Source organism: Martes martes (genome assembly GCF_963455335.1).
Source record: "Martes martes genome assembly, chromosome: 12".
Taxonomy (NCBI): Eukaryota; Metazoa; Chordata; class Mammalia; order Carnivora; family Mustelidae; genus Martes; species Martes martes.
This window is the reverse complement of record NC_137900.1, coordinates 86,595,442-86,622,631: the sequence shown is the minus strand read 5'-3', so window position 1 is coordinate 86,622,631 and position 27,190 is coordinate 86,595,442. Positions and strand designations below refer to the sequence as shown.

The following is a 27,190-nucleotide window of genomic DNA, read 5'->3' as shown; positions in this document are numbered from 1 at the left end:
ATTGCGGCTTCTCTAAGCTCGGTAGGTTAAGCATCTGACTCGGTTTCGGCTTGGTTCATGGTCTCAGGGTCGTGAGATCGAGCCCCGAGTCATGCTCCTTGCTCAGTGGGATGTCTGCTTGGGAATCTCTCTGTCCCTAGCCCTTTGCCCCTCTAATCCCCTTAAATAAATAGATTTATCTTTTTTTTTTTTTTTTTTTAAGAATTCACTTTAAAATTTGGGTAACTTGCTGAAGGCGAAGCGTGAGCCAGTGTGAGGTGTAGAATCCCCGGGAGCTACAGACACAAGGGAATTCCTACCCACTCACAGGCTCACTTCCAAGCACCTCATCTAAGCTCGCAGGAAAGATCGGGGGCAGGGCAAGAGGCCTCCTAGATCGCCAGTCCCCGTGGGAAAGGCATAAAGCCTTTTCCACCCTCTCCGCTATGAAACAAGAGCCTTACGTAGCTGATAACAGAGCAGGAAAAGCCTCCAGACCCACTGCAGTTGGGGAAAGCAAACAGAAAAACCCTCCATCTTGGGGCGCCTGGGTGGCTCAGTGGGTTAAAGCCGCTGCCTTCGGCTCGGGTCATGATCCCCGCATCGGGCTCTCTGCTCAGCGGGGAGCCTGCTTCCTCCCTTCTCTCTCTGCCTGCCTCTCTGCCTACTTGTGATCTGTCTGTCAAATAAATAAATAAAATCTTAAAAAAAAAAAGAAAAAGAAAAACCCTCCATCTCTGGGGGAGGGGTAGAAATACATCCTGGGAGGGGCGCCTGGCTGGCTCTGTCAGGGAAGCCTGTGACTCTTGATCTCCCGGTCATGAGTTCTAGCCCCATGCTGGGTGTAGAGATTACTTTAAAAAAATAATAATAAAAATTAAAAAAAAAAAAAGGAAGGCTCCTGGGTGGGTCAGTCAGTTAAGCGACTGCCTTCGGTACAGGGCATGATCCCGGGGTCCTGGGATCAAGTCCCACATCAGGCTCCCTGCTCACTGGGGAGCCTGCTTCTCCCTCTCCCTCTGCTGCTCTCCCTGCTTGTACTCTCCCTTTCTGTCAAATAAATAAATAAATAAAATCTTTAAAATAAAATAAAATAAAGAAAAAGAAGAAATACATCCTCAGCACCGAGGCATTAGAAAGTGAAATGACAGCCCGCAGAACGGGAGAAGACATTCACAAGTCACATATCTGACAAGGAATTCATCTCGAATGCATATGGATGAGTGCATATATATATATATATATATATATATATAAAATAAAACTCAACAACAACAAAAACCAAACACCCGATTCAAAAATGGGCAAAGGACTTGAACAGACAATTCTCCCAAGAAGACAGACACCCGGCTGATAAGCACGTGAGAAGATGCTCAATGCCGTTAATCATTAGGGAAATGCAAATCAAAACTGCGGTGAGATACCACTCCACACCCATTAGAACAGCTATTATTTAAAATACACAAAATACCCCAGAAAATAACAAGTGTTGCTCAGGAAACAGAGAATCTGGGACACCTGTGCGTCGCTGGTGGAAGTGTACAATGGTACAGGCACTGTGGGGAAGGTGGAAAGGCTCTTCAAATAATGAAATACAGAATTGCCATATGACCCCACAATCTCGCTTTGGGGACTGCTCAACAGGACGTAAAGCAAGGACTTGAAGACATGTTCAGACATACTCACGGCAGCATTATTCACAACAGCTAGGAGGCAGGGTCGAGCTGGTCCCAGGAAGGCTTTCTAGTTCAGCCAATCTGTGACTCTACAGCTGCCTTGGAAAACGGGACCCCGAGGGCCATCCGATCTGGTCCGGCCTTGGACACGTCATTACAGTGTGGCCCCCGCAGCCGTGCTGCCCTTCCTGCCTGTGTGAGCGGGTCGGCTCCCTGCCTTCCAGGACCAGCCAGGCCTCTGGATGCCCGAAGAGCTGGGCCCACCGACAGGCCGTTTCTCCAGCCACAGACGCTTCTCGCCTGCAGCCACCATCCTTCCCAATCCCTGCAGAATCTTTGGAAATGCTCTTTCCTCCTGAAGGGAGGTCTCCTGTGGGGGTGGGAGTCAGCTCTCCAAGCACAAGGGCAGGATAAAGGCCAAGAAGAGCCCATGTCCTCGAAAGTCCAAGCAACCCCACTCGGGGGAGTTTCTGCGTGGCGGGGGACAGTATCGCTAGGACAGTCTCAGGGGAATTCCCGCCCCGGACAGTATCGGACAGTATCGCTGGGGGACAGTATCGCTAGGACAGTCTCAGGGGAATTCCCGCCCCAACAGATGGCGGGAGTTGACCTGGAGCAGATGAGCACACTTGGGACACGGGGGCTGTCGGGGCGTGCAATGATGTCCCAGTGGGAGCGGTCCTCCTAGACAGTCCTGCACAGGCTCCACCTGGAAGAGGTCCTTTCTCCCGCTGTCTCTATCCCTCCGTTCCTGCCCCCGCTGTGTCTTCTGGCTCAGTGCTTCTGACCCTCGGTCAGATGAGTTCATGAATCTGGAAGGCAGGTTCACAGAGAGCTCTCCAGAGCTAGGAAAGGTCTAGAAGAGGGTCCAGGCCAGTGGGAAAACAGCATGACGTCGAGGTGAGGCTCTCTTGAACTTGGAGTTCAGACATGTGCATTATGTGCACATGTGTGAGTGGTGATGTGTGTATGAGAATACGTGCTCACACATCTGTACACATGCCCGTGTGTGCACGTGGACACGTGTGCATGTGTGTGTGAGTGTGTCTCCTACAGGAGCTCCATAAGCCAACTAGGCCCATCTCAGATGGCTTTCCACCCCCAAACTTTTTGCCCAGGAAATGTGATTAATTTAAACACTATCCCACCCCCTTTCCCTCCCCGAGTCACTACTGATCACGACCACCCCGGCCTCTGGTCCTCTGTTTGGAAAGTGTTTCTCAGCCTGGTGCTCACCAGCTCGTGACCAACTTCCAGGTAGAGTAAAGGATTAAATGGAAGGCACAATAAGAAGTGAAACAATTAGAATTTCTGCCTCATTATCATGGTAATCTTATCAGTCGGATAATGAGGTATTAATGGAGATTTAATGTGCATCTCATAACAGAATCCCTTGGAGAAAACACACAGGGAAATTGCTGTAAATCCACTTAATGATGGAGAAGTCCCAAAACACCATATTCCAAAGGATGAAAAATGCAGGATGCAAATGAGAAAGAATCAAGGTCAATAACACCATGGGGACGGGCCTAATGGCAGATTTGGAGATATATGTAATAAAAATTGCATGTTGCTTTTAAACCTCACCCTCTGTTTTCAAATGTGCATCCCTAGTAATGAAACACAGAAGTGCAGCCAGAATGATTTGTATGTTTTGGAAACCATAGGGGGGATGGAAAGATGTCTCACAACCCATCAGGTCCCCTGAGGGGAGCCATGGGAAATGGGGTGTTTTACTGAGAGGCTTCCAAGGGAAGGGGGTGGGGAGAGGAAGAGCCCTTTGGCTGGCAGAGGGAGAAGCAGCCTGTGTTGAGTTCAAGGTCATTTGGGAAACGTACACATTTACTTCCGCTCCTTCATTCCACCGTTCGTCGGTTGCCTGCCGCGTGGCTGACCACAGGCAACTCGGAAAGACGAAGGACACACTCGGATACAAGCCAAAAATAGGAACCCTCATTCAGAGAGCACCAACTATGTGCCCCATATGGCATTACCGAAATGCTATGCATGGACGATCTCATTTAATTCCCACAGCAAGGCTGGGACATAGAAACGACTAATATCCCCATTCCTCAGATGAGAAACTAGAGGCTCAGAGAAATGGGGCGTCTCCAGCTGCATGGTGGTCTGAATGTCACCACTACTGTACCAGGCTGAGTCATAAGAAACTGCCCGAATCTGACGGGGAGGGATCCACAGAGAGGGTGATCGCACACGGTGCAGGTTCATCTTTTACTCGGTGGCGAGGGACCCTTTCTAAGACACGGAAGCCTCTGAAAAAGGCAGAGGGAGGGACGGAAACAGCTCCCTGAGCCCAGTTGCGGATTCTGAGGATGTGTGGCCTCACAGAGGACCAGGGCCAAGAGCGTGCCACAGCCCCTGAACTCCGATTTCCCACATCCACTCTGGGGGTTCAGCGAGTGGGTGCTGAGTACATGGAAAGGAAGCCCCAAAACACACATCCTGTAAATTAAAAGCACTTCGTGAATTGGAAAATGCTAAGCAAACACGGGCTGTTTGGTTCTTGTAATTTACTAATGATAATAAATAACCTTTGGGCTTCCCAGACGTCCACAAGGCCTGAAGATAAAGCTAGCTCTGTTTTTCACTTATTTTAGGGCACATCGATAAGGAGAGTTTTGTGGGGCTCTGAGCACAAGAGTGACTAGCTGCCTGGGTTTGCCTAGAACTGTCTCGGTTTTAGTCCCCCAAATCCCACATCCCGGGAAACCCCTCCGTCCTGGGCAAATTGAGACAGTTGGTGGTCACCGTGCCCCAGAGGGACACCTGGACTCCCAGGGTCATGGGTGGGAGACGTCAGGCCGGTTCCATCCAGCACTGGGCGGGCAAGCAGCCCGGTACACCAAGGCAGAGAGGGAAGGAAAAGCAGGCTCTTCCCGCACAGCTACGGTCTGAGCTCCGGAACAGCCCCTGAATCTCCGTCACCTCCTTATTCCTCAGGAATCCTGACAGCCAGAGGGTCATGAACCCACTTCGCAGATGAGGAAACTGAGACGCAGGCTGGCAAAGGGACTTACCCAGAGTCCCAAGTAGCCAGCGAGCGTCCGAAGGGCTGAAGAAGGAGGACGAGCCCCTGCTTAAGGGTGGAAAAGGCCCTCAGAGAAGGGGTCAGTCGAAACCGGGGAGAAGGCGGGTATCAGGCAACATTTCTGGCGTCTTGCAGCTGTGTTCCGTTTAATCACAGACTGCAAATTGAATGAAGTTAAGACAGTGTTGCCTCTTTGAATTTCCCCCAGGCCCTTTTTAATGAATAAATAGGCATGATTTGTAATTAGCTTATCCATTGTGCGAATCTTCTAGAGCACCTGAAGTGAGTTAAACATGCCCCCTGCAATTTCGCCGACAATATTAATTCGCTCCGCAAACCTTTCCTCCTGGTCCACCTCGCATGCGACCGAATGATCACGTATTGCTCTGCGGTGGACATATTGAGAAAAATTGGGATTTCTCGGCCTGGAAAATGAAGACACAGTGTCCTCATCAGCCCTGCCTCCCTGTGTGGGATTTGGAAGCGACAAGTTTGGTTTGTTTTCATCAGCAGACACGAGATAACCCCACAGAACAATCTCCCACGTTCCCCCTCAAAACCAGCCGTTAAAATTCCCACAGCCGTGGCTCGAAGGTCTTCTGGTCATTAACACCGCCCCACCGAGGGCCCCGAGGCAGGGGCCAGCCGTGGTCACCAATCCGGGCTGCCTTTCTTTGGCGCAAGCTGTCATCCGCTTGCAGGGGCCGCCCGGTCCCCGCCCGCCGCCGCTGTCTGAGTCCGCTAACTCCTGCCAAGCTCACGGGCGGCCTGTATCATTTATCCTGTAATTGGGGCTGCTTGTCACGAGTTTTGCCTGGTTTCCGTGCTAACCACGTGGCCGCTGCTGAAATTCCGAATCCTAACATTTTCCTGCTCAGAGCTGGTGGGAGGGCCCCTCGGCAAAGGTAGCATTCTTGATTGCCTCCACATTTTCCAGCAAAGGGGTTTCCATTCATCTTCATCATGGGCTCAATCTGTGCACAGAGAGGAGGCGGCCGCCCTGGTGGGTCCTCTCCACCCCGTCACCTGGAGGCTCTCTCTCATCTGTTCCTCTGCGTTCACGGCCGCATTTATATTCCGCCCGCCCTGCTGCTTTCTCAGGGGTCTGCGAGGGGTCCCCAGCAACCAGGCCCTCTCCCCCACGGGCCCTGCATGGGAGTCCAGTGCTAGCCTGTTACAACAAAGGAGGAGGCGAAGGTCACCCCTTCTTCTGAACGAGGCAAACGGGGAGGCGGAGACGCTCCCTCTGTCCTTGCCATGGCCTTGACTCTGGGAAGTGGACTTGGCTGTGTATGGGCAAGTGGGGAGGTCGGCTTTCCAGGCTCCAGGGAACCCTGCTCAGCCCGATCTGCTGGTGGCCGCTGGGTGCCAGGCTTCATGCTGGGCATGGGGAGGCCACCCGGCAGCAGGGTCAGGATGATAAAGAACGATCATGGGTACCATCCTCTACAGTTTGCAAAACTCCCTCTGCTTCTACCCCATAGGAGGGCCCCTGCCCCCAATCCTGTTGGGATGATATTTTGCAGAGCGGCAGACCAGACCCCTCAGTGGCTGAAAACAAGGACTTGGGAATCCGCCAGACCTGGATCAGCTCCGAGCTCCGTCATTCACTTTCTATATGGCTTTGAACCACCTCTCTACTCTGAGCCTCTGCTTCCCCATCTGTAAAATGGGGCTCATTGTACTACTTAGTTTGTGTGAAATAACGTGTGTACAGCACTCAGCACTGTGCCTGTACATGAAAACAGTCCCGGAACTCAAGGCACTATTGTGACACGCTGGTAGTACCTTCCTGAAGGATGGAGTGCGAAGGTCCCCATAGTTTGGGAACTAGACTGTCCAGCGAGGTCATCTAGCCTAGAAGCCTGTCAGAGCTGGGCGCAGGTCCTGAATTGGTTCCTCATTGGCTATGTGACTCAGGGATGCTGCCCCATCTGTGAAATGGGAATAATACCCTTGCCCTTAGGTTGCTATAGAAACGCCTTCTACGGGCATCTGGCTGGCTCACTTGGTGGAGTGTGAGTCTTGATCTCGGGGTTGTGAATTTGAGTCCCACATTAGTTGTACAGATTACTTCAAAAGAAAAGAAAAATCCTTTCAATATTGGGAATAATGGCTATTGTTTGCTGTAACACTGGGCGGGCAACGAGGAAACACGGCGTATGTGTGTGTCGAGTGTGGGGGCATGCGTGAGTCCCGGGGTCTGTCTAGAACTGTCCCAGTAAAGAGGTGGCTGAAGGGACCGATGGAGGGGACTGGTTGGTGCTTCCCGTGTCCAGGAACCTACCCGCTCTCCTGGGCATCCTGACCCTCCTCCAGAAGGGCCTGACAACGCCTTAAGCCAGGAAGCCTTTTCAGCCGATGCTGTGTACCTGTCCTTGGCCACAAGATGTCACCCAAGGAACAGCCAAACAGGGGCCTGGGCGGAAACTGGCCCGCCTAACACCAGCCCAGGAAACAGCAAATCCCAGCCCTTCTCCCATGGCTCCCACCCCGGGGGGGAAGCCTCAGAAGAGCCTGGGAAAGCAGGCAGGACACTGTTGGCCCACTGCTTCGTAGGCCCTCACCCGGGAGTTGATAGATATGGTCATCCCCAGTGCACAGAGGACTGAACAGTACCCGGGGGACGAGGGCCAGAGGAGGGTTGTGCAAGCGAACAACAGAACTTGGGTGTGAGTGGGCTGGGCAGGTGCTCAGCTGGGTACCTGACACCCTCCGTCCCCACCTCGTGCTTGGTAACACGTCGGGGGCACACGCCTGAGAGGCGACGCCGTGGCCTATCCTCGGCCCCTCAGGGCATCCCCAGGCTCCCTCTTCCTGGTGACCCCATCCGCCCGTTGGTTCAGCTCCACGCGGCCCAGCAGGGCCCACCCCAATTCTTTGCATGGCAGCCACCTGGCACCTGGATTTGGAACAGGAAGGGAAGAAGTGGGAGGAAGGCACGACCCCAGCCCTGGCGCCCCTGGGACAGCCCCAAGGGAAGCACCCCAGTGATGGGCAGCCTAGAGCCGGGGGACCCCGTGCCCAGCCAGGAGTGAGCAGCAGGAGACATCAAGGCCCAGCCAAGTGCCCTGGTGTCTCCAGACCTGAGGACCAGCTGCCTCCGGGGAACCCAGGTGTCCTGGTCCCCCGGCCTGAGCCTCCAGGGACCACAGACCTTGACCCTGGCCCAGAAGCTGAGCATACAGTCCAAGTGCCTTGCAGACACTTGGGTGTGTCCACACGTTGGTGGGTGTGAGGCTCCTTATCAGTTCCTCCACCAGCTGGGGCTACAGAGGTGGACGCCAAGGGCTTTGGGGCGAGGTGTCTTCCCAGAGGATGTGAAGGTGGGGGAGGGAGAGCCCCTGTCCCCACAGGGGCTGAATTTGGGAAGGAAAGACAGTGAAATCCCCCTGCCGAGGAGCTACAACAGTCCCTCCTCTCCTCCACCCCCACCTGCAGACATTTGGAGACACCTGCCCTTTGGGGTGGGACAGTCCCCGAGGACAGCATGGGCTCCAGGGAGGTTGCTACTTTGCAGAGACGTGTACAGCGGATGCGGCCTCCCTGGGGACGGAGGGAAGGATGGGGGCATCTGGGGAGTCTGCCTTCCTCTCTTTGAAGCTGGGGTGGTAGGGAGAGCCGTTGAAACCGGGGGGGGGCTCAGGAAAGGCGGACACCCGCAGGCGGGCGAAGCATGACAGTTTGGGGCAGAGGTGAGCGTTTTAAGGCCCCAGGTGGAGCTGGAGAAGAAGGACAGAGGCATAAGGCTGAAAAGTAGGTTGGAACCAAAATAGAAGAGAGGTTTTAGGCAGAAGAGGATCTGATCAGACTTGACTAATTCTAAGGGCACCTAGGAGAAAGGGCGAGAGGAAGGCGGTCGTGAGAACAGAGGTGGGGGAAAGCGGCTTTGGTGGTGGAGGCACATTCGGGAGAAGTTGCTCAGGAGACCTCAGGAGGTTGGGGCAGTGGAGACGAACCCCAGGGGCAGGACCACAGGGCACTTACCGAGTGAAGTATCCAAATCCAGAAGGGTTCAAAGGGAAGCTGCAGAAACTGTTCCTCGGTCGTTAGTATTCATGACCACAGCACAACAGATGTGGGTTCACAATGGACCCTTTCAGTTAAAACTGGGTTCCTTTCGCGTGGTTTCTGTGCTCAGAGGCTGACTGTGCGTGTCTGGAATGTCTAGGGGCCCAGCCCGGGCTGCCCCATTTCCGTGACCCCCGCAGCATCTGTGCGCTTTAACTCCATCCCTCAGTTAGATGACAGCACAGAAGAACTATTACAAGATTTTTTTAATTTCAGGATTTTATATATATAATCATAATATACATGTGACCAAGCCAGAGACTGGAGGAGTTATTGAGGTAATAGAGCTCAACTCCGGAAGAGGTCACCTGCCTCGGGTCTGGTTGGAGGCAAAGCTAAGATCCCAGACCAGGTACTGGCCCACACACCATGATGTATGGCTGAACACCACTCAGCACCATGGCTTTTCAGAAGGTGCCAGGCGTCTTCCCAGGAGGGGGAAAACCCTCTTTGGGCTGGTGGGTGTGGTCCAGCTTTGCGGTGGAGGAGAGGCTGGAGGGAGGTCCTTCTCACCTTCCCTCTCTGCCATCTGTCCTGTTCCCACACACTTGCCTCCCTCCCCCGTCCACGGACTCACTCCCCAGTTGCTCCCCCAGCGTCTTCTGTCACTAGCGTCTCCACAAAAGAGGGACACAGGGTTGTTGGTGATCAGGAAGCGAGGTGGGCAGGAGGGAGGAAAACAAATCCAGGACTTGGAAGATACAAAGTGACCGAGGGGCCCCGAAATGGGGGGGGGGGGATGAGGGAAGTGAGGGTTCTCTCGCTCCCAGCAGGGCAAGGCCCCGGCTGCTCTTTGGGAGCAAAAGTCCAGTCAGAAGGCAGGGGCTGCTGGAACCGATGCTGTCATTTCACATGGCGACACCAGTTACAAACGGAAACAAAACACAAAGAAACGAAGATACTGTTGAAAGTGAGGACAGGGACGAAGATTAGACAAGTATTTTTTTTGTAATGAGAGTTGAACACTGGGACCCTCTGGGTAAGTTTAGCCATTTGAGGTTTGGGCAAGAGGGTTTTTACATAACCACACGGGTTGTGAGTAAAGAAAACACTTGGGCTTCAGCAAATAAAAGCTATCCTCTGGCAAAAGCTCTTCTCCATTACAAGAGCCTGCCTTCCTCACAGCTGTTACCCTCGCAGGACTTGAAGCCAAGCCTTTAAGAACTGAACACTTTTTGCCATGGATCCCAAATTTTACCGAGCATCAGCCACATGGAGGACTTGCTATGAATGCTGATTCCTGGAGCCCCCCTCGCCCGCCCCAGAAATTCTGATTCAGGGGTTATGGGGTGAGATCACAAGGTTATGGACATCCCCAGGTGTGTGGTGCAGAGGGGCCCCTGGTTCATGCTTTGTGAAATGCTGGCTCTCCAAACTTCCATAAGAATGTCACCTGGAGGACTTACTTTTGTCTTTATAGGAAATACTTTTAATTCTTGCCCTTAAAAATTATAAAGACTATATATGATTTGGAAATGAGACTACCACACAATGGTCAAATAAGAATGGTCCATTCCATGCCCTCGTTTGGTCACTCAGAAATCAGCTAGAACTGTGGTTGCTGGTCACCTTCCGTCGTCTATATCCGTGAGCTCACCATAGCCTACTTTCCCTTCCACATAAATTCCAAACCGTCCTTCATATACCAATAGGCCCATCTCTGAGACCTGCCTGGAATAATGATATCTGTGCCATGTCGTCTTTTGACTGACATCACCTCCCTGGTATGCTTCAGGATTGCCTCAACGCCCCATCTCATCTGTTGCTGGAGAAAATACTGTGACTGGGTTTGTCTCTTCCACCTGTCATAATAGAGTCCTGACCCACCTGCCCCGGTAAATGCACATGATTCCCAGATCTTCTGAGAACCAAGCTACCAGCTGTCTCAGACTCACGTCTTAAAAACTGATCAAGTACCTGTAATACAGGTCTTTGAAAGGTGGCTTCTAAGTTTCTTTTTTTACGTTGAGTCTTTTCCTGACTCTCTAGCTCAGACAGCTAGAGCCACGTGATCACTCAAAGATGTAAAGATTCCTGGTTCCATCTTTAATAAACTTGGATTTACAAACAAGAGTCCCAGGTGATTCTCAAGAGGGAAGTTTGGACAACAATGGTTTACAGAACTCCACAGAGCATAATCTTGGGTCCCACTCCCAGAGATTGTCATTCATTTGGTCAGAGAGAGTCAGGACAGATTCCCTGACTAAATTCCCCAGGAATGACAAAGAAGCATCAGCGGCTACATATATGAGTCAACAGAACAGCCTTGCTTACAAAGCTTTTGTCAAACCTACATATTAAGAGGAGTAAGGAAAGCTGAGGTGAAAATAACCTCTTTTTAAAAATCACATGAGAAGGGGCATCTGGCCGCCTCAGTCAGTGGAACATGCAGCTCTTGATCCCAGGGTCGTGAGTTCAAGCCCCACGTCGAGCATAGAGATTTCTTTAAAAAAAGCACATCAGATACTCTTTTCACAAGAACATAAAATTTAATGTTTTTGGCCAGCAATATGCTGAATTCCTAGTTAACAGAAATAAGTCTACTGTGGTTTTCATGTTCAGCATCTACAATAGGTTCAATGACTCGGAACTGAGAGCTATTCCCAAATGTGGAAGATGTTTTCAGGATCCCCACAGCCAGAGATTTTCTGGTCTCTTTGGTCAAATTTTTTTTTTTTTAAGTCTATGTACTGCATTTTGGTACCCCCAAGAAGATGGAAAACGATTCTTCTGGAATGAAATGACTGAAGCAAAAGCTCTTCAATGAATCTTTACATCTCTAGGCAGAGGACACATTCATAGCCAAGAGATGCTTCTGAGAAATGATCTCGCTTCTCAGGATCGGGACATGTCTTACAGGCGGCCCTACAGGAAAGCCTAGCTCAACAGTGTCATAGCTCAGCATCCTTCGGGAAAGCGTATGGAGCCACTTACTCGGAGAGAGGGGTCGAGTGGGTACAAACATAACAGAAGTCCGCGCACACAGGTAATGCCAAGTTGGCAAGAAAAGCTGAATTCAATTTTCAGTTTTAGGCAAGTGATAGCATTAATTTTAATACTGAGCAGACTGGATGCAAATGGAGCCCCCATTGAAATTTTTAATGTTTCCTTCTAAACAAGGTGTGATCAATATAGGGCAAGCATCTTTCCGACAGTGAAGGAAGCCTGCAGAGTGAGCCTGTGACAAGGGCTCCTGGTATAACAGCACCTCCCCTCAGCTGCACAGATGAATAAAGGCTTCAGTGAATACCGTAATGGGAACTTCTGCTCACAGAACTAAGGCTAATGAGTAGCTACCGAACACAAGGGTCAGATACGAACTGTGTGAAAACAGTAAATGTTCAACCATTGTGTTAGTAACCATGAGTTCACGCGCATTCCCTCCTGGACCACACTTAACAAATATCCTTAGAGGTTCAAATGAAAAAGACAAGTGTGAATCATCATGGAGAAATTAGTAACATTTGAAGTCAAAGAAACTTTTGAAACTACTTCTGCATACAAAATAGATAATGGAAACATAAAACCCAGGGAATTCTACTGCTCTCCCTTTTTAATCAGCTTTACAGAATGATACCATACATTAGTCATCATATTGGAAGACAGGAGTTTCCTATACATATACAAGATTGTGCAAGCTCATTAACTGAGGCTTATAGGAGGTTTTATCAGTTTCAAGGAGAGGCAGTCCAACGCTTTTTAATATAGGCGAAGCACAAGAATCCGGTAAGTAAGACAGAGTATCCGCTCGGCAGAGTGAATTCTTAAGGTGCGTGGCCACTGCCCACGCTGTCTGCTGTTAACCCAGTAGAGAGGACTTCCTCCCTCTTGAGCTTAACCTTTGCTGAGCGTAGGCCTGTGGGACACACCAGCTCCACGGTGACTCCACACCGACCATGACACTGAAGCAAACTGTTTTCCTTTCTCCGAGTGTTCTTAGGAGTAATAGAGCTATTCCTGGTCATCCTACTTCTTCGGTAACCTACATTCTAAAACATATTAAGTATTAATCTGACAAAGTTCTCAAGCATTTTGGCATTCAAAATATCTCGAATATGTCATCACTGTTCATCTACTAAAAATTCTTTGAGCTTCAATAAGATTGTTTCTGACCCCCACCCACATCAAATTATGGCAATTACATACAGAATAAATCCACTAGACTTAAAAGAACTAAAGACGGCAAATATAGACTTTTCCTTAAAGAAATAAAGGGGATATGGAGAGGCAGGAAGAGAAAGTCTAAGACACACATGAAGGAAGCTAACCCCACGACATTTCTATCATTTCTATGTAATCCACTAGTAATTTTGAACAAGTGTGGTCCGACTTCCCCTTTCCACACCCAATCACATCAGAGAAAGGAATCTTTAAAGCCTCCCCCATTTTAAAAATGGAGTTGACCTTGACTTGGCCCAAATTGGAATCCCCACGGCCCGCAACTCAACAGTGGCGCTGGACAGGCATGCGCAGTCGGCTAGAGGGTCTGGGTACAGCCTCGCTACCGTCCGGGGCGGTGTCTGTTCTCTTGCTCACGCACCTCGGCAACACATAGACTGAAAGTCCGCAAAGGCTTCCAGGTCACAACAGGAAAAGAAAAACCATGCAACACGTCTATTTTCAATCCCTCACAAAGCCTAATTCTCTTACTACAGCGATTTAACATCTGTATTAAAAAGCTTCCATCAGCAGGTTTTTAAAGGAAAAATCAGAAGAAAGCAATTACTGCGGCTGAGATGTGAACTAAAGTGGAGAAAGAAAACGAAACGTTTACCAGGTTTAAAAAGAAAATAATTTCACAAGGAAAGACAATCTGTATTCCTATTACCGTTCTCCAAAAACAGAATATTAACACACAAACTGTATAAGATTTCAGTGAACTGAGCCACTCTCTCTCCATTTAACATTCATTATTGCTGCAAATTCCATGTAATGATCAGTGGCTACTGAATGTTTCCTGTGGGTGATTTTACACTTTTGCACAAATCCTTCATACAGGTCCTGGGAGGAAGTGTCATAAGAACCAAAGAGCTACTGTTCTTCCTTACTGAAGGAGCGAAATCAAATCACTGCCTATCTCAGGCCCTACCACTGCCAGGCCATTACCAATTCCTCAACTCAGAGATCAACACTGGGGTGAGTCATGCCCCATCACACCGGCAGCGGGGAATGCTGGTTTGTCTGTGCTCCCAGTGGGGTTTCCAGAGGGAAACGTCGCTGCCCCTTAAAGAGTGGGGCTGCGCTGCCTGGCCAGCACCTGAGGTGAGACCCAAACCCCTGCCTGTCTGAGGTGTCATTTGGCGCCAGGTCTATGGGCTTCTACCCTCGCCACTGGTTCTGGCACCGCTTGGCTCTTACCTCTTGCCTCCAGCGCAACCCGACACCCCCCAACTCACCGCCTTCTCCTCCCCAGAAAAGAGCCCTGTGCCACAACCACAGCTTCGCATTTATTTCCATAGTGATAACACAGCAGAGGTGTAGCAACCATTTGGAGAAAAAAAAATCTCTAGGAAATCCCGTAGTAATGCATTTCAACTATTCCAAGTCTTCTATCAACTTAACATTTATTGAATCAAATGCTGAAGTAAATGGACTCCCCCTAGGTCTTAGAAATTGTGTCAGACTGTTTGTCTGTTTCATAAAGTAGTTATGATAGGATGTGACAATCTAATACATAGGCAAGTTTGACAGTTACAACCCATGAAGCACACGACTCCACACAGAGTGCTTGGCCTAACATTCCGAAGGGCATTCTGTAGTACTAGTTGAATTCTGATCTCTCCCTAGAGGGCAGAAACCACATCCCACACTCCTATGCAACTTGTTATTTTGGTATTTTTAAATAAATGAATGAGAAGAGTTGGAGGCATAAAGAAAATCTGGCTTCTTTAGGCACAATTAAACACAGAGGTCTTGGAGAGAAGTAGATAGCCTCTGTATTCATCTGCTCAAGGTTGTCTGTCACAGTTCCCTTAAAAATGCCTCGAAATGCTGCCCGCAACAAGGGACTCAAAGTATGGGACCAGGTGTGTTATAAAAGCAGCTCCCCATGTTTAGGAAATGTACAAAGTGAAACCAGTCAGTTGTGACTTATGTACAAGACTTGTGCTTGAAGCTTTGGTGTGCCTCCATGGCCAATTTTTCAGACACCAAAACCCATTCCTGATTATCAATATACAATCAAACCAAAATACGGAAACATAGACTTTTGTTCAGAAGACGGAAATAAAAGGCACAGAAACCTGCCAAAATAGACTTTTTTCCATAAGAATAATATGGTTGGTTAAAATAGTTTATCACTAGTAAAACCTGTATCACTAGAGCAGACAATACAAATCAGTTTTTTAAAAAATGACATTCACTGAATTCCTGGTCTGTCATTCAATGTGAATAATCATCAAAAATATATTACAATTAAAGGTTTGAAAGGAGTTCAGTTTGGGGTTTCTACACTGTATCTAGTATTTCAGATAAGAAGTACCACAGTAACCTATTAGGTGTCTACTGTTCCTTCGTATGCAATGCGTGGCGATTAAAGGGTCTACCTCCTTCCTCCTGCAGGCTCAAAGACGTCCGTGGTGAGGAATGTCTAAGTGATTGTTATACCCTCATAAAAGGCAGTCTTGTGCATCAAACTCCACACCTAGAAAGTTCAAGAAACTGTTTTCCACTTTAATAAATATTTCTGTGTATTTGTTTGCTCCTTTTAAGCTCAGCTTAAACTTTGTCCAGGAAACCATTTCACAAGAGGGTACATCACAGCCTACTATCAGCAATACTCCTTGTTTATTAGAATCTGAAGATGTCCATATTACATCAAATATAAATATATATTATATTTACATTTCCTTCTTAGCTTTTCATCTCAGTGAGTGTATTTATAGATAATGCCACTAATGTCACCACCATTATAATTCTCAGTGCAACTGGTATCTTCCTTCCATTAGATGCATATAAGATTAGACAGCATCTAAAAAGAGGTGTACTGTTCTTTTTATTTTTTTAAATAAAAGGAAAGAATGGGTATCCATGAATGGAGATCTAGGAATTTTCTAGATTTTGTTCTGTTTTTTTATATTTCAAAATACCTGAAAAATGTGGTCCCTTTTTGCAGTACTAATTCTCTAGTTGGGACAAGAAAATAACCAAATATGCAACAGAAAGGAAAAGAGCCCAAAGAAAAGAGAACCTGCTTGTTAGCTCATTAATCTGTTTAGTAAAGATCTGTTTTAAAATGTCTGAATGCTGTACAATATTATACAAAAACAATCTTCAGCCTTCAAAGCAGCTGGTACATTTTCTAAGAGATCTGTTTGCCCGCCTAACAGTCTGAGGCCTTGGTGGGCCTTGGTCTTGGTCACTTTCGGTCATCGATAGTTTTAATGAATTCCACTGCTGCTGTGAACTGCATCCACCAATAGGATTCCTCTCCAGACAGACAGCTGGCGTAAAAGCTACTGATATACTGGACAGTGGATAGCAAGCAGGGCGGATTTGCCTAGAGAAGTGAAAAATGAGAGAGTCAAATACTCAAGATGTATACCTCTGCAGAAAATCATCTAAGTGAACATCTTCAAATGTTTTTCTGTGAAAGAGATGCCAGTCCTTTTTGAAAATAATCCCCAAATTCTTCTTTGGAAGTGATTAAACACCTAGCCACTAAGAGCAACACTGGAATACTAGAAAGGTAACTCGGGTCTGAATGCCAGCTGGGCTATCTAGAGCTTCCCATCCTTGTAAGTCACTGAAGCTTACTGGTCCCGAAGGAGGCTGAACTAATCCCAGCAGACTTACTCAACATCCCAGGATTCCAAAATGTTAGATAAGGAAAAAAATGCTATATGCCAAGTGACTTCTAAGTCTGGGTAGAATCAGCTGAGAAAGAAAAAAACTAAAAAGATAATATACCCTCTGTTGCCAGAGGTAACACAGAACATCTCTCACTTTTTCACTGTCTTCATATGAAAAGAATGGACACGGGTGTTTTAAGTGGCTGGGAGAAGGTAAGGCCTGTGCCTCAGAACACATTCCAAGGGGCCCTGCACAGAACTAACACATCACATGTGGAAGACAGAAGAGCGAGGCCAGCAGCTGGAGTTACAAAGGCTGACCGCACACGGACCCCACGGGTTGCTGCCTGAACTAAGAGTTCAGATTGCAGAAATACCACAAATATGGGGCGCCTGGGCGGCTCCATCAGTTGAGTGTCCAACTCTTAATTTTGGGTCCCGTCATGATCTCAGGGCTGTGAGATCAAGCCCCACGTCAGCCTCTGTGCTCAGTGCAGAGTCTGCTTGAGATCCTCGCCCTCAGCTGCTCCCCACTCACGCCCCCCCCACCTCAAATAAAAAAAGAGAGAGATGTCAGTATGTTTTAAAATAATATGGCACAATTATAAAATAAGAGCCTTCATTCTTCCTTCATTCACTCACTCAATAATTACAACCAAGCCCCAACCAAGAACCTCAGGCATCTAACAGCTGGAAATGTTCATCTAGCAATCTGGTCCTCCTATTCTTTCTTCTGAAAACCGTAACTTCTGGACAGAACAAAACCTCACACCAGACTCTTTCTTTCTGGGTAACATAGAGCTTGAGACTAGAAGAGCCAAGGTCCCTGGAACGTGGGAAGCCCTGCACCAGCCTGCTCAGAAATGCCAAGTAAACTCTTCTCATTAATAACAGTGAGGGGCCCACCTTTATCAACACAAATACCAAAACAGGCACGAAGTCATCTGCTCCGGGGACAGAGTCCTCGTTGGCCAGACTCAGGAGGTTCATGATGGTGGAGCACATTCGCAGGATACATTGCACTTTGTCCCGGGGGGTCTTGTAAGCACTTATTGTCCTGATTTCCGACTGTGCAGATGGCCAAGGGGCTTCCCGAAGATAAACCTAAGTGAGACCATAGACAGGCAGATCATGAATCCAAGCAACCACAGGACGCCACCACAGCAATCTGGGTGCCAGGAAGGAGGACAAGCTTGGTGCCTTTTACTTTCTTCAGTAATGCCGGACTGCTGCTCCTTCCTCTCCCACTGAGATTAAAGCTTAACTTCTAAACTTTTAAATAATCTGCTTTGCATTTTCAAATAAAGTAACCCAGATATCCATTAATGGAAGAAAGGACATACAATTAACACCAAATCCAGAATTCAAAAAATTTCAAATAATTCCTAAGTAGGTAGAATGGAAATTCTCTACACGTAGTAGCTGATTCTAAAAGCCCAAACAAGCTACTTCTGAAAGAAAAAATTTTTAAAATATGTACATTTGTTGCAATAGCTCTAAAAATAACAGACTCAAAAAAATAAAAAAATAATTTAAAAACTCATGCAAATCAGTATTTCATTAGTGGAGATTTTAATAAAACAACCAGAAAGCTCAAATACCTGAAATTTCCCTATTATTCTGTAAAAACTGGATGACACTAAAAGGTAATTTTGACATCACATTCAGATTTAACTTCGTCCCCTGGAATAATAGTTGTCACACTCTGTGGAGTGTCACCAGATCCCTTATTCAAATGGGACTTTTCTGCAGAAATAGGACTATAAAATCATCCAGGGAGGGGGCACCTGGAGGGCTGAGTTGGTTAAGTGTCTGACTCATATTCTGGCTCAGGTCACAACGTCAGGGTTGTGAGATCAGGCCCTGAGTCTGGAGCCTGTTTAAGATTCTCTCTCTCCCTCAGACCCCCTCCATCATGCTCTCTCTCTACAACAAACAAACAAACAAAACACATCCATGGGGAGCACTGTGGCGGGAGGCCAAGTGGCTTCGGGGCCCTCAGCGCGGCCTCCTCCTCCTCATCTCCCCACTGACATGCCATTCCACGCCAGACAATTTTAATCCTAGACCTCTGAGAACTTTACAGTTAGAATCACATCTAATGCAAACTGTGTTTTGTAATTTACTACATTGTTTCCACGCATAGGGTATATGGACCAACTACCAGCACCAACCAAGCAGTATACACCTACATTACCTCTGGTATCTGAAGAGCTCTGTGATTTGCGGTCACTACTTTAGACAGTCTCTGAATATGTTCATGAAGAACCCTGCAAACCCCCCAAAACACAGATGTAAATACATATTTCACATAATAAAGCACACAGAGTCATAACTGATTTTTTTCAAAACATTTAAAACATTTAGACTTGCTTCGAGATAATAGGTTACAATTACAGTTGAGAGTATCTCTTAGCTGTAAGTATTCCGTCTTGTCAAAAAAAAGATTCACACTTAGGCTCTGCTTAGAAATGCTAAGTGATCTGACGGGGACAAGAATAGGGAAGTCCTTCCTTCCCAGCCAAGGACAGCATTCCAAGGGACAAAGGAGAGGAGCCCCAGCCCAGAAGCCACCTGGACACACTAATCAGTACAAAGCATGAGGAAGCAGAGGGATCAAAAGCCAAAAACCAAAGATCACAGAAGCTGAGAGAGAGAAGGGGCTCTTGAGAACACTCAAACTCTCTCTCATTTCATAGATGAAAATAATTGGGCTTAAAATGGTGAAGGATTTGCCCAAGGTCACACAGGGGTTAGGAGCAGGGGCTAAACCCAGTTTTCTTGGTTTCTACTGTTCTTTCCAAAACACTGTGTTAACTGTCCACTCTATAAAACCTGCAGAAGTGCTATGGAGGAGAGCATGCGAGTAATCCGCTTCAAAGCTCCTCTTTGCAGTAAATACAGTGTGTATGTCCCTAACTCCTCATCCCATTCTGGAAGCCCAAAACTGGTCTCTGGAGAGAAAACAGGTCCCATTTGGCGAATTAAAAACAGAAGCCTGGGTGTACCTCTGAGAGCATGAACCAGTGGGAGAGGCGGACTGGAACAATCCTAATGCATTCACAGAACATACACACAAGATCTTAGCATTTCCATGAAAGAAACCATCTATAAACCACTCATGAGTCACCCCAAGGTCTTATCACGTGGACCCCTTGAGAGCCCCTGGCACAGTAAGCCTGTGTTACTGCTGGAGTGGGGGGGCAGGGTGGGAGGGGCACAGGAGACACTTTGACATGCTGGGGGCAGAACAGGGTACAGCAGTGCTCCAGAAGCTGCAAAAAAGGGAAAATGGAAAATATGAAATCATCCCCAGTCTCATTATCCAAAATATAACCCCTCTTACCACTCCAGGTATTTCTTTTCAGGATTTTTTTTTAGGATTATTTTTTTAAATCAGCTTTACTGAGAACCATACATTTCCAGATATTTTTTGATATTCAAACGTAGAGCTTTTCATTCCTAATAAATCGGTATCGAGCATACAGAAGTCAAGCGCTATGCTCGACGAGGGGAGAGGGCAGTGAATGTGAGCAGGATGCTCCTGCTCTCACCAACCGATGATACAGCGGAGGAGGAGGGTGCTCACCAGACAACCGCACACAGCGGTGATCGAGAAGGCGGTGGTTCTGCCCCCCGGGGGACATCTGGCAGTGTCTGGAGACATCCTGGTTCTCAAAGACGGAGGGTACTACTGGCACCTGGTGTGCACAGACCGGGGACGCTGCTAAGCACCCTGCAAGGCACACAGCCGCCTCCCACATAAAGGATTATCTGGCCCTAAATGTCAGTGGTGCCAGGCTGAGGAGGCCCGATGGACGCTACCAAATGTACAAGCACAACTGTGGCAAGTGCTAACGACAGGGACACAGGCCCAGGAGAGCCCTGCCAGGGATGGGACCCGGTCGGAAAGGTCAGGGAGGAGGTGCTGCAGTCAAGACCCGAGGGGAGAGGAAGGAGGCGAGCACCGCTGGTTGGGAAGAGCAGCGGACAGTTCCCACCGTCCAAACAGGCCCCAGCAACCGATGCGCCCGCGGGCCTCATGCCCACTGCCCTGAACAGAGCGTTATCCTTCCTTCTGCTCTTGGGATCAGACGGGTGAAAAACGGTAACACATGCTGCCTTCACCGTCACATACTAAGTCTCAGCACAGCTTGTGTCAAACAAGGGACTGGCTGATGTACCCCTATGTGATCAACGGGGACACAGTAAACATGGGCGTGCTCACTGGTCACGCAGTATGTCGCCATCCTGGTTAGGGTAGAAAGCAAGCTTGAAAATCCGATTCATCACACTCCGTTCGATGGCCAGCTGGGCGTCCTGAAGCTGCTCCTCGCTCGCGTTCTGCCATATGACGTCCTGGGCCATCGCGCCATAGAGGAACTGCAGAAAATCTTCTACCTGAGCAGTTTTATCATCAGCTGCTGTGAGTTGCTGAAAGTCTCCAATGCAAAATAATAATTTTTTAAATACACTATCTGAATAATTTTAAAAAGGAAATTACAGAAATCATTTTAATAACTAGCTATGCAGATACTATTCTCTTAAAGCCAAAAGTATCTGGTTACGGTTTATTTTAGAAGAATATGTGGCCAAATCATTAAAATCGTGAGAAAGGTTAAGAAATATGCAATGCAAATGTACAAGAGCAAGGGGCTTGTTATAAAAAGGACATACTTGGACTAATGTATAGAATTGCTGAATCACTATATGATACACTTAAAGCTAATACGACACCATACATTAATTATAATGGTATTTTAAGTATAAATGTGAAAAAAATAAAAATTTAAAAAATTTTAATGATATGCTTTATTTTTAAATATGAGAAGAATTTTGTGGATCCAAACAAAACCTTAACCAATTTTCCCAATTTCGTATAAACTACAGATATTCGATCCATGGTAAAAATGAAATTTACTGGTTCTACTTTAAGGTTTAATGATTAAGAATCCATAAAACATCTGGGAATTTAAGGGACTACTCTTAGACATGCAACTACTCAAACCAGCAATACAAAAATTTCCGAATTTCCCTACTAACACATGGCTGAAAAGATGCTTAATCTAAAGGTCTTTGGTTACCGTGAATGAATTCCCTGATCTTCTTTTCTTTGCTCTCAAGCAGCAACCTCACACAGACAGTGGTGAAGTAACGATTGGCCACCTCTTTGTCCCGCAACACCCGCTGAAGTAGCCTCTCCAGGTGGGCCTGTGTGGTCTGCAGTCCTTGCCGACAGCGAGTGAGATAAGCAATATAAGGCGCCCTTTTCCTAAAAGGAAACAGGCTTTGCAGGACATCACATACATACAGTGCACACTTTCTTGGAGATGAAGAGTCCTAATTTTTCTTAAAGAAAGAATATGACCTCACAGACTTTGGTTTTATGAATTAGCCACATCAGGCTGCAGACAGCTGTCTTGAGGGCTAATCACGCTGCCAGCTCAAAGAACAGAACCATTCTGCATGTTGGTGAAGAACACCACCTACGAGGTTAAACGCTTAGCTGCCTAACTCATGACATGTTACTAAGTCCCCTGGCATCCTTGATCTATTTCATATTGGCCCATGGTCTCCCTGCTGGCAGGACCTCACACTTCACAGGAAACTGATTGCTACAGAAGACTAAAACAACAAAATACAGGTTAATATACCACTAGATCAGGGGCGCCTGGGTGGCTCAGTGGGTTAAGCCTCTGCCTTCAGCTCAGGTCATGATCTCAGGGTCCTGGGATTGAGCCCCACATCGGGCTCTCTGCTCAGTGGGGAGCCTGCTTCTCCCCCACCCGCCCCCCCCACCCTCTGCCTGCCTCTCTGCCTACTTGTGATCTCTGTCTGTCAAATAAATAAAATCTTTTTTAAAAAAAATACCACTAGATCATTAAATGTATCATCGATATTTTGCTTATACTCTAATTGTAGCGATCACTAGAGCGCCCATCCCCTAAGCCTGGGGGTCTTATCATCTCCCAGAAATCTCACTGACGTTCTTCTCCTGAAGTGTTGGCAAAGGGCAGGCAGCAGACAGGAGGCAGCAATTTTTAGGCTACACTTGCTTTCCTGCTCCAGGGAAGCAGTCACCCCCAAGAAAAGAACCAGGATATCCTAGTTCTCCTGGCCTCACCTCTGCGAACACTGCTTCTGTGCAAAGCTGAAGGAAAGTGCACTTCTCCGTGAGAGCTGCTCATTTACAACTACATTTCCAGTTAAATATCCAAATGTGTTCCTCGGAAATCTACACCCAGGTAAACACAGGCCAGGATGCCGCCGTAAGCCTAGATTCACTTGTGAAATAAAGACGGGGAAGAAGATCCTTGCCACCGGGTGACAGGTGCAGGAGGCTGGGGTAGTTACCTGTAGTCCTCGGCGATAGAGGCCAGCAGTTTTCTGCAAGTTCTGTTATCAAAGCGGCACACACAACGCATTGTTTCTTGAAGTTGAGCCATTAAGTTCTTATCTTGTAAATTAATTGCTTCAGCTATTTGAACTTTTAAGAAGCATACAATTTCATTGTCTAAACAAAATAAAAAAGAGAGAACTGTTATTGCCGACAACTTCCACTGCACGCCAGCCCTCAGCCTCTGGGATGTCCGTTCCGCTCTACCAGGGATCAGTAGAACTAAGCAGCTCTGCCCCTCACTTTAATGAAGCATCAGGAATCAAAGTGCCCTTACCTGATGCTAATACAAATATACTAATGGAACCACATGGAACTGCTACATAGCTTACATAGGTTGAATACAGGCAGTCTCACATGGTTCAACCTATAAATACAGGAAAAACCTACCCTCTGGATCTGTATGGTCCGGTAAACCGTTCCTTGTTGAATGGGTGAGCACTGGGAAAGCAACAGAATCCGCAGAGCAAAGAGCGAGTCTCAGTTTCTTTTTTGCGTCTCTGAAGAATGAGTCAAAAGTACATTAATTTCTACTTCTTTTTTTTTTTTTTAAGATTTTATTTGAAAGAGAGAGCACAAGCAGGGCTCGATCCCAGGATGGCAGGATCACGACCCAAGCCGAAAATAGCCACCCAACCGAATGAGCCACCCAGGTGCCCCGAAAGTATGTTAATTTCTTTATGCAGAGAATGGTCACACTTTATGAACACTCACCATATAAATTAATATGCTACCTCAGGACTCAAGTGTTTCAAGAGGTCATAAATAACAGATAACTTTTTATTTACTGACTCCTCACTGAAAAGAACAGGCTTTCTAGTGACCCAAGGAGCAAGGCTATAAAAATGCCCTGGGCAAGGCTCATTCTGTAATGTCACCACGATCAGTCAAACAACAAATCCTTTGGACCCTGTAACATACTCTGAGTGTCTATGAGGGCACTATGAGGAGAATGCAAAAGGGGCCACAGAAGCCATCTCACCACCCACACCGAGAAGGCTGTCCACATCTCTTGAGAAAGGCTGATCCTGCGGCCGATGAGCTCACCGCCTGACAAGCCCTTCCTATCGCTCTACCATTTGAAACGGCAGCTGACCCTGCCACCCGTTCAGTCTCCCCCAGCATTTCTCACGTTGCCGGGAAGCCTGATGTGGGCAAAGGGACGGCCACTTATGTCATTTAAATCACTTGGCGTGGCCCCTGCGGGCACATGAGGTGGTTGTTTTTTCATCCCTGAATTAAAGCCTTTGCTACACGGCATCCAGAGTGAAGCAGTCTCTTCCAGACACAGCATTCCGTCCTTATCTCTCTGCTCTATACATTCACCCCGTGGCCTAATGAATCATCTGACTTGAAGTGACTGCAGTGGCGATGAAAAGCCCAGAGCCTCAAATTCGAAATCCTGTCAAAGAAATACCTGTATGAGAAAGCAGAATCCTGGGGGTGGGCCGCCTGGCTCGCGGAGTCCGGGAGATCGTCGGCCGAGATGTTCTGCAGCGTCTCCTCTCGCGGAGAGTCATGTGCGCTCTCACCGTCGCCCATGACCTCTGCACAAACCCACCCCCCAAGAGAGGACAGAAGCGGGTTAACCTGGAGGAGTCTCGCACGAGGTGTTCAGAGCTACTCGACCATAAATTAGCACTGTGCTTTACAATCAGAGTTCTTCAAAAAAAAAAAAAAAAAAAAAGCAAGCAAGCAAGCTCGCTTAAACCAGCTGACAGCAGATCACCGGGGCAGGTGTCAGGAAGAGAATGACTTTTACCTTCTCTACCAATCTTAACCCAAGGCGATGAAAGTCTGTGACTTAACAGATAATGCTTTGATCAGAACTGCTGCACCACAGAACCAAGAGGGGCCTCACAAGTCATCTTACGTAACCACCTCGTGTTACAGACAGGGAATCCTGCCCCAGGAGAAAGCGGCCTGCTGTACAGCCCTCAGCTACCTGGCAGCTGAGGTGAACCCTGCCCTCAGCTCCCCGGGGCTCTTTACCAGGGCTGTTCCCACCGCCCAAACGATGAGCTGGGACCGACTCACAAATGCAGCCACAACAGATCTGTGGTTCCCGCAGCTGTTTCTATGTTTTTAATTAACCAATTTAGAGAATACACTCACGTATAAAATCAACAGGAATAAAAATTCATTACTATAATAAAGATACTGTGCTTACGTGGGACAACTATCTTTATTAGGAGATCATTTCAAATGCCTCAGGGAAGAAAAGGAAAAAATATACAGAGAAAATGCAGCCAAATGTTAACAACTGATAAAGTCCCAGGTAGAGGGAATATGGATCTCCACTGTACTAGTCAACTCTCTGTCCTTTGAAACTTTTCAAAATAATATGTATGGGAAATTCTCCTCTACTCTGGCTGCCCTTTATGCTTCCTATGAGTTCTCCCTGAAGCCAACTCACATTACTGGTCAGATTCTCCCAGGGACAGTCTGCGCACATACAAGGAGAAAACACGTGCAGGCCACCTGGGTGGCTCAGCGGGTTAAGCCTCTGCCTTCAGCTCAGGTCATGATCCCAGGGTCCTGGGATCGAGGCCTGCATTGGGCTCTCTGCTCAGTAGGGAGTCTGCTTGCCCCTCTCTCTCTGCCTGCCTCTCTGCCTGCTTGTGATCTCTCTCTCTCTCTCTCTGTCAAATAAATTAAAAAAAAATTTTTTTTTAAAGAAACACGTGCAGTATACAATTTATGCTTTTATATACTTTTCTTTCCTCTTACTTTATTTTAGGGATTAATCCGTATTTTTCTGACAGCTATTCAAAGTAGTCATTAAAAAGCTATTTATTCAGAACACTTCTCACTGTGATACCAAACACTTGACTGGGAAACACAGGTTTGAAATGTGTGGGTCCCCTTATACACTGTTTCCTTTTTATTTTTTTTAAGACTTTATTTTTAAGTATTTTCTACACTCAATGTGGGGCTTGAACTCACAATCCCAAGGTCAAGAATCACTTGCTCCTCTGATTGAACCAACCAGGCACTCCTACATGGAATTTTTTTTTTCAATAAAAACATGCAGTACAATGAATGTATTTTTCTCTTATGATTTTCTTAACAACGTTGTCCTTTCTCCAGCTTACTTTATTGTAAGAACACAGTATATAATAACATATAACATGCAAAATACGTCTTAACTGACTGTTCATGTTATTAAGGCTGCCAGTCAACAACAGGCTATCAGTTGTTAAGTTTTTGAGCAGTCAAAAGTCACATAGAAATTTCTAACTATGTAGGAGGTTGGTGCCCCTACCCACTCACCCCCACACCCCCCACTTCAAGGTCAACTGTATTCAAATCTTTATCATGATGATTACCTGTACTCTCATAGCTCGCCATTGCTCCTTCACTGGGGCTGGTTCGCTTAATGGCATTCCTGTATTTGTCCAGAATATCCTCAGCGACCTGAGCTTGCGCACTGAGTCTAGGGCTGGGATCATCTGCAGGGAAAGGAGAGTGAGAGAATCAGCTCCCCTTGGTTTGTAGCAATTCTGATGTTAGTACGACACCAGTAGCATAATCCCAAAGGCGGATTAGGAGGTAAGACTTAAAAAAGAGCACATATCTCGGTGTTAAGAGGCACCATGCAGCTGCCTGCTCATCCCACTTCGCAGTCTCAGGGCTTGCCCAAGCACAGAACTGGGAGGATTAGCTTCACCTTCTCATCATTGCCAAAATTCTGCATGACAGTGTCAGGAAGCTCAGTGCAAACTACATGGGTGAAGGGTTTCTAAAGCGCTTCCGCTCAAGTTACTGTTACTATCAGTTCAAGCTAACAGAACTTCCAACAATGCATCTTTATATGCAGATTCATGTATGCAGACATCTCCATGCTAAAGGAGGGGGTAAAGTACCAAATTTAGAATTAAACCCTTTTAAATAATAATTACTTTTTAAAAAATGCCTTCCTCCATTCTTCCTGTATGACTCTCTCTCTACACCACATTTGACAGCTTTTGACAGCTCCAGATATCAGTACTCTGTCTTACTGAATCTCATGGTGGCAGTGCACCTGCTAGCAGAGTGCACTTTTGTGCCTGCGATGGTGTGAGAGGCACTCCGAGACACGGAGAAAAAGTTTATCACCATCACGGATGTAGCACTGTTTACTGTCAGGAGCATTATTTTGTCAGCAAAATTGGTGCATCAAAACATGTTCCTGGAGTCTAAGATGGCAGAGTCATCAAGGCAAAGGGCTGCTACAGATCTATGGGAC

General features: G+C 47.3%; 1 protein-coding gene across 5 annotated transcripts in view; it reads right to left on the bottom strand.

Annotated features, from left to right (window-relative positions):
- Positions 1–15,542: 15,542 nt before the first annotated feature.
- GAPVD1 (GTPase activating protein and VPS9 domains 1) overlaps positions 15,543–27,190 on the bottom strand; it is an 82,951-nt gene continuing 71,303 nt past the window's right edge. For all 5 annotated transcript variants that reach the window (XM_080819544.1, XM_080819543.1, XM_080819546.1 and 2 more), the window contains 9 exons: positions 26,292–26,414; positions 24,380–24,509; positions 23,353–23,462; positions 22,920–23,079; positions 21,650–21,837; positions 20,794–21,007; positions 18,763–18,835; positions 17,472–17,669; positions 15,543–16,273 (listed from right to left, as the gene is read on the bottom strand). In XM_080819544.1, the coding sequence (XP_080675670.1) occupies positions 16,133–16,273; positions 17,472–17,669; positions 18,763–18,835; positions 20,794–21,007; positions 21,650–21,837; positions 22,920–23,079; positions 23,353–23,462; positions 24,380–24,509; positions 26,292–26,414 (1,337 nt within the window). In that variant the 3' untranslated portion in view covers positions 15,543–16,132. The remainder of the gene's footprint in view (positions 16,274–17,471; positions 17,670–18,762; positions 18,836–20,793; positions 21,008–21,649; positions 21,838–22,919; positions 23,080–23,352; positions 23,463–24,379; positions 24,510–26,291; positions 26,415–27,190) is intronic.